Source organism: Bactrocera tryoni, unplaced genomic scaffold, assembly GCF_016617805.1.
Source record: "Bactrocera tryoni isolate S06 unplaced genomic scaffold, CSIRO_BtryS06_freeze2 scaffold_11, whole genome shotgun sequence".
Taxonomy (NCBI): Eukaryota; Metazoa; Arthropoda; class Insecta; order Diptera; family Tephritidae; genus Bactrocera; species Bactrocera tryoni.
Genome location: NW_024395824.1, coordinates 2,237,979 through 2,254,748, shown reverse-complemented (window position 1 = coordinate 2,254,748; position 16,770 = coordinate 2,237,979). Strand labels below are relative to the sequence as shown.

At 36.2% G+C, this 16,770-nt stretch overlaps 1 protein-coding gene across 2 annotated transcripts in view; it reads right to left on the bottom strand.

Annotated features, from left to right (window-relative positions):
• The window catches only part of LOC120779430 (tau-tubulin kinase homolog Asator-like), a 306,464-nt gene that overhangs the window by 60,550 nt on the left and 229,144 nt on the right, over positions 1-16,770 (bottom strand). For both annotated transcript variants that reach the window (XM_040111663.1, XM_040111664.1), the window contains exon 3: positions 10,034-10,178. In XM_040111663.1, the coding sequence (XP_039967597.1) occupies positions 10,034-10,178 (145 nt within the window). The remainder of the gene's footprint in view (positions 1-10,033; positions 10,179-16,770) is intronic.

Below are 16,770 nucleotides of genomic sequence, written 5' to 3'. Positions count from 1 at the left end.
AACAGAGAATTTGAAAGAGGCACCTCTTAATATTAATATTAAGAGCTCATCTTTTGAGTGACTTTTTACACATTTCGAAAGTTTTGAGCCTGTTTTTCAGTTGAAAAAAAAAGGTTGCCTCAAAATGGCACACCCTAATATATACATATGGACATTTCCACAAAAAGTTCCACCACGCGTGCAAAATTCAAACAGTTCCTGAAAACTTTTTGTTGATGAATAATAAATCTCAAATGTGTTTATTTTATAAATATAAAGGAATTTTTATTTTCTTCTAATTTTGAGCCGAAATATACAACGAATACACAAAATTTACAAAAATCTGACTCTTTTGACCAAATATGCCAACGTTTTTCCTTTTTATATTCCCTAATTCAAAGTAATACTATGATGTTTTTATAATTTAAAAATCTTCTGCTGATAGTAACATAATGTTCAACAAGCAGACAGACTGAGTGGAGATCGAATAACGGTAGTTTTTTGTGTTTGGTTCTGCTTATATTCGAATGTCGCGTCCGTTACCGAAAAATTGTTCTCATTAGTGAACAAAGTGGTGAAGTGTAAATTGCTTTCGGACTAAAAGCAGATACATCATTTCACTTAAAAAAAGTAATAATTGGCTCTCGGCAAAAACGATTAATAAAATTTATTGGTGTTTGAAATTCGTCGCGTCCGTTACCGTAAACCTTAAATATTAAATAAAGTCGTAGAAATTGCACAAAATTAAAATTTTATGCAATAAATATATTAAGCCAACAGAAACGATGAATGAAAATACAGCCAAGTCATCAAAAAGCCAGATGCGCGAAAAATTAATTGAACAATTCTTTTTGCAAGATGGAATCAGCGTTCAAGCTCCTTGGAGAAAGGATACAATGATAATCAATGGGAAAGTAGTCTCAAAACGTTTTATGCTTATGACCTTAACAGAAGGATATCAACTTTTCAAAGCCGAATATACCGAAGAAAAAGTCTGCAAAACCATTTTTATTCGTTCTAAGCCAACTTACATTCAGTTAATCAATAATATATAAAATAAATAATATAGAGATTCAGCTACCAGCTTTTAAAATGCATTGTTTTGTTAAACGTCACCAACAAAATTGCTTTGAAACTAAAAAAAAATGTAGCAGTTAATGAAATTGTTATGCAAGTTGATTTTGCTGAAAATTATCGCTTGACATTCCAAAACGAAGTTCAAGATGCCCACTTTAGTTATAGCCAAGTATCAGTGTTTACGTGCGTAGCTTGGGTTCTTGGTGAAACCAAGTCTTTTGCTGTTATCAGTGATAGATTGACCCACAGTAAATTCGACGTTTATTGCTTTATTTCCAAAATTATCAATATATTACAAAACCAGTACAAAGGAGTTACCAGCATTTATATTTTCTCTGATGGAAGCACTTCCCAATTCAAAAATAAATTTATTCTTTCTAGTGTTCCAAGACTTGCAGCTGAATTTAATTGCGGAATCTTAGAGTGGAATTTTTTTGCCACTTCACATGGCAAAGGTGTTGTAGACGGAATAGGTGCCGTAGTCAAAAGAAAAGTCTGGCAAATCGTTAAAGCAAAATTATCTTCTTAATTTTTTAAGTCATTTTTACTATAATGTTACTTGAATTTTTAATTTACGTTATTGTTTTGCTTAATTTTCAATAAAATTGAAGTGTTATAATGAAAAAATTGTATTTCTTTGTTCATGGAAGATTTTGTCGCGTCCGTATTTCTTCTATACTCAATTAAAAAAAACTAAGGGAAAATTAACATATTTCATAAACCTACGAATAACAGTCATCTGTTCCCATTTATTAGTATATATATTTTTATATATATATAAATCCTTAGTTTCTGAATGCGCCTCAAAAAAACTTCTATTTTTTGTCGCGTCCGTATCACTTTATAATTGCTTATAACTACTTATTTGTAGTAGAACCTTCCCGTATATATTTAAATCTAGTACTGCGTCAGCCCTTCAAAACAATGTCAATAATTATAAACTTTTCCTTTGTCTTCTTTGTTTTGGACGCACTTAAAAGCGTACGAATGTTGCGTCCGTTACCGTGAAAATGCCCATATGCAACATACATACATATATGAGACACGTATGCATTTATATGCAATACGAATGCCCTCAACAAATAAAATATATATTAACATAAACATATTTAGTTTGGTTTACGCATGCATACATAATATTTATTGATAGAATTATGTTTCTACACAAGATCGTTGAAGACATGCCTCATTTTGGATCACCTTCGATTTTTCGACTGATTAAAAAAATGAAAACAAAGTGTTTGAAAATCGTATGACAAGTGTTAGAGAGACATCTCTCACAAGTCCGTTTGAATGATTTTGATGGATGTGAAACGCATTTTTGACGAGCTGATTTTTTTCAAAAAGAGTACCGTAAACAGGTCTCTTTGGATATGCTTGAACGTGTGATTTCCGATCCCACATTCGTGGAGAGCATTTTAAACAATTTCCGGGTGCCTTTTGTCACAATGTATATATACATAATGTATACATAATAATAACATACAGATGTACAAAAATTCAAGGAAAAGTTTACATGAAAAAAAAGATAAGAGGGAGACATCGCCTTGTATGTATTTATTGTAATGCGTTTTAATATATGTACATACATTTAAGAAAACCCATATTAACCTTTTAACGTAATTGTTTTATATAATAAAACACAGTTTAAGTTTTGTACCGACTCCGAAGAGGAGTGCTGAAATAAAGAATATAATTGGCGACCAAGAAAACCAGTTAATGAGAATAAAATTTTTTACCAGAGTCACATTTAAACATTGTAATTGTTGTTAATACATTGTTGAGAACGCCTTGACGACGAACCACGTCCAGGACGGCCATCAAAATCAACCGATGGTCAGCATGTCAATAAGATAAAGGAATTGATGAAGGCAAGTAAAATGCTCTCAGAGCTTCATTAATCATTTCATTAAAGTACCTCATATACAATTACCAATCATATGGAGTAAAGTCAGCCTGATATTCGAAAATCCTGATAAGTATATATAGGGGCTAGATCAAGTTTACGCCAATTTTTATACCCTGAACAGGGTATATTAAGTTTGCTACGAAGCTTGTAACACCCAGAAGAAGGCGTCGGAGATAAATAATTTGACTTTATATATAAATGATCAGTATGTTGAGCTGCGTCGATTTAGCCATGTCCGTCTATCTTCTGCCGTCTGTATATATACGATCCCTCAGTTTTTAAGATATCGTTTTGAAATTTTGCAAATGTCATTTTCTCTTCAAGAAGCTGCTCATTTGTCGGAACTGCCGATATCGGACCACTATAACACATATAGCTGCCATATAAACTGAACGATCGGAATCAAGTTCTTGTATGGAAAACTTTCACATGTGACAATGTATTTTCATAAAAGTTGGCAGAGATTATTTTCTAAGGAAATAATGAAATATACGAAGAAATTGTTCAGATCGGCTTACTATAGCATACAGCTGCTATATAAACTGAACGATCAGAATCTAGTGCTAGTATGGAAAACTTCTGCAATTTGACAAGATATATTCACGAAATTTGATGTAGATTATTTTCTAAGGCAACAATGTAATCTCCGAAGAAATTGTTCAGATCGGTAAACTGCAGCATTTAGTTGCCACACAAACCGAATGTTCGGAATCAAATGCGTGCATGGGAAGCTCCTCTTTTGGCGTTCGCATTTCCTTTCTTCACGAAATTTGACATCGATTACTGCTTAAGGTAATAATACAATCTCCGAAAAAACTTTCAGATTGGATTACTATAGCATATAACTTCAATACAAACTGAACACATAGTTACTAAAAGAAATGCATCTGTGAAGAGTATATAAGCTTCGGTGAAGTCGAAGTTAACCTTTTTTCTTGTTTTTTTCTTATTTAGGCACAAAGATACACTGTTATGAAAAAAGCATGCTGCCTCACTTTCATTGAGTTAACTCACATATTAGTGGGAGGAGCAACGCCCATTTTCTCAAAACTTTTAGCTAAGAGGTGTCCCTCGGTAATGCAAAATTATAGTTCAATATCTAAATTAAAAGCTTAGTTATGGTACTTTTTATGTTTTGCGACCAAGCTATAACTTACTTAGTACAAATTAAGATATGTATCTTGATGAACTTTGTATGCGGATTCTTTAGTATTCCTAGGTGAGCGTAATCGGACCACTGTCACCCTACAAAACCCCATTAACCAAAAACCTATAAAGTACCATAACTAAGAACTAAATTCAAATATAAACGGCGTAATTAATATAACGGGGCAAAATTTTGCACTAATAATTTTTTTAAAGTATGCTATCTTCTTCTTTTTAATCGGCGTTGACACCGCTTACGCGATTATAGCCGAGTTAACAACAGCGCGCCAGTCGTTTCTTCTTTTCGCTACGTGGCGCCAATTGGATATTCCAAGCGTAGCCACGTCCTTCTCTACCTGGTCCTTCCAACGGAGTGGAGGTCTTCCACTTACTCTGCTTCCCCCGGGGGGTACTGCGTCGAATACTTTTAGAGCTGGAGTGTTTTCTTCCATCCGGACAACATGACCTAGCCAGCGTAGCCGCTGTCTTTTAATTCGCTGAACTATGTCAATGTCGTCGTATATCTCATACAGCTCATCAATGCCAATGCGCAAAGGACCATGAATGTTTCGCAGAACTTTTCTCTCGAAAACTCCTACGGCCGATTCATCAGATGTTTCAATTGTACATGCCTCTGCACCATATAACAGGACGGGAATAATGAGTGACTTATAGAGTTTGGTTTTTGTTCGTCGAGAGAGGACTTTACTTCTCAATTGCCTACTCAGTCCGAAGTAGCATCTGTTGGCAAGAGTTATCCTACGTTGTATTTCCAGGCTAACATTGTTGGTGGTGTCTATGTTGGTTCCCAAATATACGAAACTATCTACAACTTCAAAGTTATGACTGTCAATAGTGACGTGAGAGCCAAGTCGCGAGTGCGACGACTGTTTGTTTGATGACAGCAGATATTTCGTCTTGCCCTCGTTCACTGCCAGACCCATTTCTTTTGCTTCCTTGTCCAGTCTGGAGAAAGCAGAACTAACGGCGCGGGTGTTGAGGCCGATGATATCAATATCATGGGCATACGCCAGCAGCTGTACACTCTTATAAAAGATGGTACCTTCTCTATTTAGTTCTGCAGGTCGAACTATTTTCTCCAGAAGGAGGTTGAAGAAATCGCACGATAGTTAATCGCCTTGTCTGAAACCTCGTTTGGTATCGAACGGTTCGGAGAGGTCCTTCCCGATCCTGATTGAGCTTTTGGTGTTGCTTAACGTCAATTTATACCAAATTCAGACATCGCGGCATAGAGGCATCTCCTTTTCGTGCTGTCGAAAGCAGCTTTGAAATCGACGAAGAGTGGGTGTGTGTCGATTCTCTTTTCACGGGTCTTTTCCCAGATTGGCGCACGGTGAATATCTGGTCGGCTGTGGATTTGCCAGGTCTAAAGCCACACTGATAAGGTCCAATCAGTTTGTTGACGGTGGGCTTTAAACTTTCACACAATACGCTCGATAGAACCTTATACGCGGTGTTGAGGAGGCTAGTCCCACGGTAGTTGGCGCAGATTGTGGGGTCTCCCTTTTTGTGGATTGGGCAGAGCACGCTTAAATTCCAATCTTTGGCATGCTTTCGTCCGACCATATTTTACAAATTTTACAAAGAAGCTGATGCATGCTCCTTATCAGTTCTTCGCCGCCGTGTTTGAATAGCTCGGCCGGTAATCCATCGGCCCCCGCCGCTTTGTTGTTCTTCAGGCGGGTAATTGCTATTCGAACTTCTTCATGATCGGGCAATGGAACGTCTGCTCCATCGTCATCGACTGGGGAATCGGGTTCGCCTTCTCCTGGCGTTGTACTTTCACTGCCATTCAGCAGGCTGGAGAAGTGTTCCTTCCATAATTTAAGTATGCTCTGGGCTTCGGTGACTAGATCACCATTGGCGGTTCTACAAGAGTATGCTCCGGTCTTGAAACCTTGTGTAAGCCGCCGCATTTTTTCGTAGAATTTTCGAGCATTACCCCTGTAGGCGAGCTTATCAAGCTCTTCGTACTCACGCATTTCGGCCTCTTTCTTCTTCTCTCTGCAAATGCGTCTCGCTTCCCTCTTCAACTCTCGGTATCTATCTCACCCCGCACGTGTAGTGGTCGATCGTAGCGTTACGAGGTAGGCAGCCTGTTTTCTCTTCGCTGCGACACTCGGCACTCCTCGTCGTACCAGCTGTTCTTTTGCTCTTTCCGAAAACCAATGGTTTCGGAAGCAGCTGTACGTAAGGAGTTTGAAATACCGTCCCACAGTTCCCTTATACCGAGTTGTTGACGAGTGCTCTCAGAGAGCAGGAGTAGAAAATCGTTTGGCTGTTTGTTGTGATTGCAGCTTCTTGACGTCGACCCTTCCTTGTGTTTGTTGACCCGCCCAGAGGCGGGTGCGAATCTTGGGTGCAACAAGATAGTGGTCCGAGTCGATGTTAGGACCTCGGAGCGTACGCACGTCTAGAACACTGGAGACTATCACAACGTGATCGATCTGGTTGTTGGCTTTTCGATCCGGAGACTGGAGAGAGAGTGCTGGAATCTAGTACCACAGATAACCATATTTCGGGCCCCGGCGAAGTCGATCAGCCTCAACCCATTTGGGGATGTTTCGTCGTGGAGGCTGAACTTACCGACCGTAGTGCCAAAGATACCTTCATTGCCCACCCTGTCGTAAGGTCGCCAAGCACGATTTTGACATCGTGGCGGGGGCATCTCTCATAAGTGCGTTCCAAGCGCTCATAGAAGGCATCTTTGGTCACATTGTCCTCTTCCGTCGGGGTGTGGGCGCGAATCAGCGATATGTTGAAGAACCTCGCTTTCATGCGGATTGTGGCTAGACGTTCATTTACCGGAGTGAATGATAGTACTCGTCGACGGAGTCTCGCTCCCACTACGAGGGGGGTTTCTCTTTCGAGGCTGTTGGTAATTTTTCATTGGTATGATTTTTTACATGGCAGGTCCCAAGCCCAGCGCACAACCCTATGTAGGGGATGTTTCGCCTTCTCACTTTAGCTCGCCTTCAAACGGATGTTCTTAGGCTATCCAAAGTATAGTTGGTCAAAGACCGGAAGTCGTGAGCTGCTTGAGTCATATGTAAAAGAATCGTTTCTGGCCACTCCAAAGTGAATGGCGATCAGAGAACTTTTCTTACTTGCGTGAACTTCTACACGTGCAAAACTGCTCAAACCCCTAGGTACCGAATATGTTGACTCCAGTATCTATAATTGACTTTTGACCGAAAATGTTGGCTACTGTGTGAGTTATACAATTGAAATTCAGAGAGACTCCTTTTTTATGGATATGACGTAGAAACTAGGTCTCAATCGTCTCAGTGGAAACATCCTGCCTCGCCAAGACTGAATATGGCTATTTCCGATGGAATTTAAGGTAAGGGCTACCTCCATATACTAGTCATTGTTGTTAGGAATTGGTTGACATTATATTTATAGTAAAAATCATGAATGGAACAGTTTGAAGTTATTTTCTCCTATATGAAGTTTTAGAACACATAAAAGTATTTCCCCGCCTTTATAAAAAGTTCGGTCAAACCCAAATTTTAGGAATATTTAAATTCAGTCAAGAAAATGCTGATTATTATTATAATAAGTACAAAAACTATTTGTAAAGAGTTTTGTATGTGATTATTTATATACTGATAGTTAATAATTATACCTCGGCGTTATTTTTATACTCTCACAACCAGTTCCTACAGATTATTATAGTTTTGTTCACCTGACGGTTGTACGAATCACCTAAAACTATATATAGAGTTTTATGTATATATAAATGATCAGAATGACGAGAAAAGTTGAAATCCGGTCGACTGGTTGTCTGTCCGTCAGTGCAAGTTGTAACTTGAGCAAAAATTGAGATATCTCGATTAAACTTGGTATATGGGTTCCTTAGTACAAAAAGAAAAATTCGAGTTCGTAGATTGGTGGAACCACAGCCACGCTCACAAATCGCCATTAACCGAAAACACATAGAGCGCCATAACTAAGCACTTGATTAAGATATAAAGCTGTAATTTGGTGCCCTCTAACAACAAGTTTGATGTGCATATCTCCTAAACCGCTTGAGCTACAACAACCAAATTGGCTGAGTACAAATCTCATAAGCATAAATTTCTACCGACAGTGTGAAAATGGATGAAATCGGAAGATAACCCCGCTCACTCCTTATACAAGTATAAGGGTACTACACCGAGATGGCACAAGAGAGCTTTATGAGAGTAATTTTTTGGTGAAATCCCATATCTCGAGACCCGACCTGACTAACTGATTTCGACAAAATTTAATACGTGGCATTATTTTTGCATTTGTATGTTACATTGTGAAAATGGACGAATTCGGACAACAACCACGCCTACTTCCCATATAGCACAATTTTAAATTCCACTTGATTCGTTCAGTTTCCTGTACGGAAATCCAGAAGCAATTAATATAACGGGATAAAACCTTGCACGAATAATGTATTTAGTCTGTGCCACCTTATAACCGAAATTTTTTAAAATCCAATAAAAACTCTTCAAGCCCATATGTAGGTACCGAATATTTAGACCAAATTAGCTACAGTTGATTTTTGATCGAAAATGTCGGTCTATGTATGATATACTATATATAACTGAATAAAGGGATAATCTTTCTCTTACAATGGTACGTCTGTATGTCAAAAATGAGTTCAATCGGACTAATACTTTTTTTTTGCCCACTTATAAGATTTTCGATCTTTGGGGTGACTCTATACCGCAAATATCGGCAAATATATGAGTTATGCCAATGAAAATAAGAGATCGTGTATCTTTGTGCCTAAAATATGAAAATTTGAGTGAAAACTTGGCCTAGCCCCTATTTAACTATTATCAGGATTTTCGAACATCAGGCTGACTTTATTCTATATGATTGGTTTGACACCTTAAAGCATTTCCTTGGTTTTGATTATTGCAAGTTGCAGCCCTTCCTTACTTGTTTTAAATAACTTCATTTATATGACTGTATAACTATTTCATTCGACAAACTTATTTTCATATACTATATACGTTTGTTACAATATAAACATTACACGAAAGTGTTGTAACTACTTGACAGTTTTTGCGTGTGAAACTAATATTGGGAAAGGCTAAACAAGAACCAGACATATGCTGTTTGTTATACCAATGAATTGGAACGAACCAAGGAACCATGCTAAAAAATTTTATTTTCGTTTGATTCAAAAAAGGCACTACAACCAAGTCCAAACACATTACCTAGTGTCCAAACTTGTCTTGCATCCCGCGTAGTGCTGAACTGCCTGTGGCAAAGCCTCCAACTCGATTTGTATATCTGAAAGAAAAATTCAAAATTTTCTAGGAATCGATGTAATATGTCCTTAAAAACACATATGCTGGAATCTCATCTGAATTTCTTTCCGTCAAATTTGATTGGTGTGAGTTACGAACAGGGCGGGAGGTGCCACCAGGACATTTACTTAATGGAGAAAAACTATCAAAAGAAAGGCGCAGGAATGCTACCAGATTATTGCTGGAGGTTTAAAGGAAACCGTCCAATAACAAAATATTACGAAAATCATAAGTATTTTTTCTATATTTAGCAATAATGCATCTAAATGTAATTGATGCTTGTACTTTTTAAGAAAAACCATGTTTTGATGCTACAAGAAAACGTGCCAAGTTTTTACATTCACCTATTAATGTTTAGTGGCTTTAGAACATTCAGAATTTGATATAAGTTTTCATGTGAGAAATAAATAAATTTTTTTAAACCAGTGTTATTTACGTTGCGGAATGTACATTATCAAAGAATTTGTTTCTCTACGTAGCATGAAATATCGACTTATATTCGTATTACCTTTTTTACTATACAAAGTTATGGAGTGCACATGAAATATAATTGTCACGTAATAAAACAATTCAAGATATTAATTATATGTATGTATAAAACGCTTACTGTGTTATCAAACGCTGCCTGATGTATAATTGGAGGCTTTAAGTCTTTACGCAGTACCGTGCACATAACAGGATCTGACCAGCAACGAGGAATAATGGCCCTTAACGTTGAGTCGATCTTAACTTCAGTATTATTTAAGTTACACCTGGAGAAACGGTAAATCATATTATTTATCTTAATGCTTATTTATGTTTATAAATTTATACATGTTATATGAATTTATATTCATATGCAGTTTGCAATATAGCCTATTATATATAACATTGCTTCCGATGCTTTTATAACTCCAAAAGTTCCGTCTTTTCCTCGATTAATATCAAATGTGTTACGTTCGAATATTGTAAACACGAAATAATTAAATTTAACAAACGAAAACATTTTTTTCATGAAACGTCGTAACATCAAATACATAAATTTTGTATACATAACCATTCTTATTATTGTATTATCCTTTTTACGGTCTGGTTTATGAAAGCCAGATAAAATTTGTTTTTTTGTGCAAAGTGGTATAATAGTTGTAAAGTTAATATCCCACAAAATAATTTATGGCTTATATTGTAGGTATTTTTTTACAAAATCGCTAACATATCTACGACATTTGTAGAGAAAAAAGTGAGAGAACATGTACCTAAATGTCGATAGAAGATTTAATATCTAGGGTATTCACATAGTCTCATAAAATTATAGTCATAAATAAAAAGGTAAAAAAATGCACAATAATTGTTAGTTGACGATATTGATATCATCGGCCTCAACACCCGCGCCGTTAGTTCTGCTTTCTACAGGCTCGACAAGGAAGCAGAGAAAATGGGTCTGGCAGTGAACGAGGGCAAAACGAAATATCTCCAGTTATCAAACAAACAGTCGTCGCACTCGCGACTTGGCTCTCACGTCACTGTTGACAGTTATAACTTTAAAGTTGTAGATAATTTCGTCTATTTAGGAACCAGCATTAACACCACCAACAATGTCAGCCTGGAAATCCAACGCAGGATTGCTCTTGCCAACAGGTGCTACTCGCACTGAGTAGGCAATTAAAAAGTAACGTCCTCTCTCGACGAACAAAAGCTAAACTCTATAAGTCGCTCATAACTCCCGTCCTGCAATATGGTACAGAGGCTTGGGCGATGACAGCAACCGATGAGTCGACGTTACGAGTTTTCGAGAGAAAAATTCTGCAAAGATTTATGGTCCTTTGCGCATTGGCCACGGCGAATATCGCATTCGATGGAACGATGAGCTGTACGAGATATACGACGACATTGACATAGTTCAGCGAATTAAAAGACAGCGGCTACGCTGGCTAGGTCATGTTGTCCGGATGGATGAAAACACTCCAGTTCTGAAAGTATTCGACGCAGTACCCGCCGGGGGAGGCAGAGTAAGAGGAAGACGTCTACTCCGTTGGAAGGACCAAGTGGAGAAGGACCTGGCTTCGCTTGGAATATCCAACTGGCGCCACGTAGCGAAAAGAAGAAACGACTGGCACGCTGTTGTTAACTCGGCTATAATCGCGTAAGTGGTGTCTACGCCAATTAAGAAGAAGAAGAAGAAGTTGTGACCACCTTCTTATAAAATTATTGTGGTGAATAAATTATTAATCAGCTCATTGAAAAACAAAAAGTTACAATTTGATTTTGATTAATTCCCAAAAATAAGTATTTCGCAGCCAAAATGCAAAGGAAAAGTGAAAATTTTAAGCTAATTGATGACTTTTACAAGAATCAAGTATAAAATCTGATGATACTTGACTCAAGTGAGTTTTACCATCGTAGGCCAAACTCACTTTTCGATTTATTTTAAATATTTCTTTAGGTAAAAATTTCTTTAAAGGGCACGACGAAAATGTGGATGATATGTACCAAAATTTTTCGTAGAGCATACTTCGCTTATTTAACAATCGTAGAAGTGTCCATCAGGAATACCGAAGTCAACCCAATGACAACATAATGTATTTGTTAACTTTGATGACAGCCGTTTCAGCTAAATGGATCCGGTATGTACCGACAAATTTCGCCGCATCTTAGGTATTTAAAGGACGCTAGTGTCTTTAACACATATTGTAGTGGTGCAGAACTTCCTACAAATTTACAACTAAAAATAGTGCTTCTTATCTTCCGCAGATGAATTATCCATACGAAAATTGGGCGTAGCAAATAGGGCTTCTTATATTCTGGAGATGAATTATCCATACGAAAATTGGGCGTAGCAAATGTGGCACTATTCAAAACATGACTAGGTTCGTAATTATGGTTATATGGAGGTTAAAATAAGTTTTTGCTTTGTTCATAAGAAAATGAACGGCTAGAGATTACTTTGCAATGCGGAAAAATATGCCAGGTTGCTTAGGATATGTTAATGGATCCGAATAAAATTTCGATAAAGCGCTTGCCTAAAGACATGAACTGATGATGCTAAATGAGCCTCTGACCTCACAGTATAACACTGCTACACCACACACATCATACACATCACATCTTCAAGACACACCACATCTTCATCACACACCACTTCTTACATTCTACATCACGCGCACACAAATATCACCACATCACGAAGTAGAGGGAAAAGGTGCTCAAATTATATAATTTTAAATGTGGTATTAAAGTCCTGGAAGTGTCCATGACTCTAATATCTTTTAGAATAGCCTACTTTGAGGATGATTTTATCTTACTCGCTGTGGATTGCTGAGATAGCGCCTATCCAAGCAATTTTCATTGACACCATTCCAACAAAACAGTACGGATCACACTAGAAGAAAGAAAATTTTTCAACAAGTACTTTTAAGAATAACGTGAGCAAATTGAAAATTGTTTGAAAAGTTCGTTAGCCTAAAGAAACTGAATCTTAGGATGATATATGAACAAAATAAAAAATAATGCAATGAGTGGATTGCAGTTTGGTGAATTCTCCATAATATGCTAATCAATTTCCAAATTGAAAACGAAGAGGGTATTGAAATTGACCTGCTTGAATATATCTTACCACCTGGAAGCAATTCAAGAAGTAGTCTTCTTGGTTTCATACAAAATAACATTACAACTTAGTATACAAATTAAAGTGTTTTCTCACCTCAAAAAATAATAGAAAAAGAAATTATTAATTAGAAAATTCATGTAATGTAAATAATTTAAAATCTCTTTTATTAGTATTTGTGTTTCAAGTCCTCCATTGCCAATATTTATTTCATTTGTATTTCCATTATTTTCAATGTTTCTTGACTGTGCAATTCTTTTCATTGTCTTTTAGTACTATTTCTTGCGTTTATCTTAAAGTCATGTCATGTGTTCCCTTTCTCTAAACTGCAACTCCTTCTTCTTAAAACTCATTTCTTGCTCAATTTTCTAATTTTTCTAGATGGATCTTTTCACATTGTAATTGTAAAATACATATTTCACACCGCAGTTCTAGAATAGATTTCCCTAGCCTTAGTACCACTTTCACTTTCATTTACAGCCGTAGAAGACACTGGCTCGTTGAATTCCACTTCCGAATAATTTGAATTATTACTCTCTCCAAACTCTCGTGGATTACTGCCGTCAACCAGTCCACCGCCAAAAATTTCATCCATTTCATAAAAAAGTTACACATTTCAAATAAAGTGGCTGAAAGAAGAATGACTAGTTATTCTAAGTAACTACAGAAAAATGATTTACGTTTAAAAAAAAAAAAAATCAAAATTTCTGATGCATTTTAGTTTTACCAAACCATTCCTTTATGGTTTGAACCATTTACATAATGCTTTCTATTTGCTTTACTTCTACAAGTATATGCATACAGAATTAATGAAATTGTAGTATAAATTGCAAATCAAAGTCTTACCCGTTACGTTGTACCATATACTTAACCGCCGAGCGTGTCACCCAGTCCACCACATGTCGTTCTCTTTCGCAAACCGTCTATAATAAATTTGATACGTTGGCTTCTATTATTTAAATTATGATAGATTAGTGCTAAATTGTATTATATTTAATATTGTAGATAGACCTCAAACTCCCAGTTTTGTGTTAAAAATTCATTCACTGATTTCTCCTCTTCCAACAGACACTTTCTTGTTGGGATAGAACACATCCGCTTTGCTTATGTCTAAAATAATATTTCATTAGTGAAACTGTATTGATTTTTCATTTTCATATTACCTATAATATATAAAACTGCTCAATATAACCGCAAACCGGTGAAAATTGCAAATTGAAAGAAATGCTAACTCAAACACAAATCTAACCACAACATAAAAGTAAACTGAAGTAAACAAAAGTCATTCAACGAACCAAAAACATAGCCTCATAATTGTATTTATGTACACAATCCGAAAACAAATTTTTCAAACTAGTGTAAAAGTTTACGATTTTATAAATTTACGATGCGTTATGGCAGTTTGCAAGTCCCCTCATATGGCGTTAATTAAAAATAAATATCGCTATTTTCAACGAAAAAAGTTAGCAGGGTCAAACATCAATTGGTCCATGAAAAATTCACAAAATCACCGATTTTGAAAACTAGCAGTTTATTAGGAAGGGGATAATACGCATACCACGTGATACGAGTATAAATTTATCATCAAAATTCTGTTTTTTGTTAAAGTTATTGAAGGTTGAAATTTAGAGCACTATACAATTGTAGAATTATTTTCTCATAAACTACTAGAGATAAATCGATGAAATTTTGTGAAGTCAAAGAAAAATGTTCGTGCTACATTATAGATATTTTTTCACGATCCATTTGTTTAAGTAATAATATTTTACATAATTTTTTGTTAAACACGACCCATGTGCGATGTAATGCAAAATATTAATAGTAGTTCGAATCCGGTGACTTGCGGCTTGATGTTAGTTGAGGTTTTTAATTTAATGTTTTTTGATGACGAACCGATGCTTTCAACTTGTATGTTTTCTTTTCACGGCAGCAGCAAGTTTTACGGAAAACCAGCTGTGTCCAATCTGTAGCTCCCTGTTGAATCACGAACGCAAATTTTTGACGTTGCGCGGATTATCCAACGATGAAAAAATCATATCAGTAAACTGTGGTTTTTTTGTGCATAAACCTTGCATTTGTATGATGATGGACAATTGGCTACTTGATCTCTCTCTGATAGGCAAATAATGCAAACGTTTCTTTGCATGGTCTAAACGCAACTTATAGTGTTCAAAATTAAAAACCTTATGGTTGTAACAGAATTTGCACGGTGTTTTGGAGCAGGAAAACGTATAGCCTCTTGGATAACTCCATGATGTTGGAGTGGAGTATTCATTAGCTGCTTGACCTTATAACTTCAATAACATGTGTGTTTTTCAGTAAGTTCAGATACTGACAGTGTCATTCTCCAGCTGCTATGCCTTTTGTTTGTCTGCTCATCAGACTTCTGCAAAATTAAATAAATAAGCATAGCTTGAGAGATTTGTCATAATTAACCTGAAGCCTTATCAATCAAACTTCTTAGCTGAATGCCGTTTGGTTTCACAACTGTTATTAAACAACGATGCAGTAAAATAGTGACCACACTTCGAAATGATGTGCGAAAAAACAAACAACTTACTCTTGTCCCGCTATGCCAAAAAATATAGGGGTACAAAGCTGTTTTTGTAACCTCGCAAATATACAAACACCAAAAAAAATCTAAGCGAAATTGCAACAACGATGAAGAAACAAAGTACTAACTTTATTTGCAAAGTTCAACTCCTTAAATTATATTTTAAACAATATTTCAATACTGCCACATATATAATTTCCCTTTGTATTTTTTAATATTTAAGTACTTTTTAATGTAAAAGGAGAATAACCCAAGTACCTACTTAACTCTATTGCTCCTTAGTATAAACAAGAAAAAACGGCTGCACCGAAGCTAATATACCCTTCACAGGTGCATTTCTTTTAGTAACTATGTGTTCAGTTTGTATGGAAGCTATAAGCTTTAGTTAACCGATCTGAACAATTTCTTCGCATATTTCATTATTTCCTTAGAAAACAATCTGTGCCAACTTTTATGAAAATACATTGTCAAATGTGAAAGTTTTCCATGCAAGAACTTGATTCCGATCGTTCAGTTTATATGGCAGCTATATGTTATAGTGGTCCGATATCGGCAGTTCAGACAAATGAGCAGCTTCTTGAAGAGAAAATGAAGTTTACAAATTTTCAAAACGATACCTTAAAAACTGAGGGACTAGTTCGTATATATACAGACGGACAGACAGACGAACAGACAGACAGACGGACATGGCTAAATCGACTCAGCTCAACATAATGATCATTTATATATTCCTAGTAAAACCTATTGAAAACATGCTGTGAAAAATTCAGACCGAAATTCATAGTATTTGATAAGTTACAGCTCATAGTCGCCGACGTGTCGTAAGCGACGGACTACCAGGCGCCAAGACAAGTCTGCAGCTGCTACGTTTCTAAACGCATTTTTCTCGAATCATCATTTTCTGAAACTGTCATGGTCCTAAAAAACAAAGTAATCAACCGATTGCTTTAAAATTTACATATGTTCTTCTACTCATTTATAGTTATCATCCTAACCAGAATTGTTTATTTTCGAAAATATTTTCAAATTTTTTTTTAACGATTTTTAACGAAAAAACAAGATTTTCGTGACTTTTTTTGAAGTTCGACATTTTTCTTTTTTTTAATGAAATTGATTATATTTGGTAGTGACGATAGCCGCAGAACTACTGAATAATAATCCATTCGATTTTTTTATTTCAGACAACATGAACAGCCGCTATCACCAT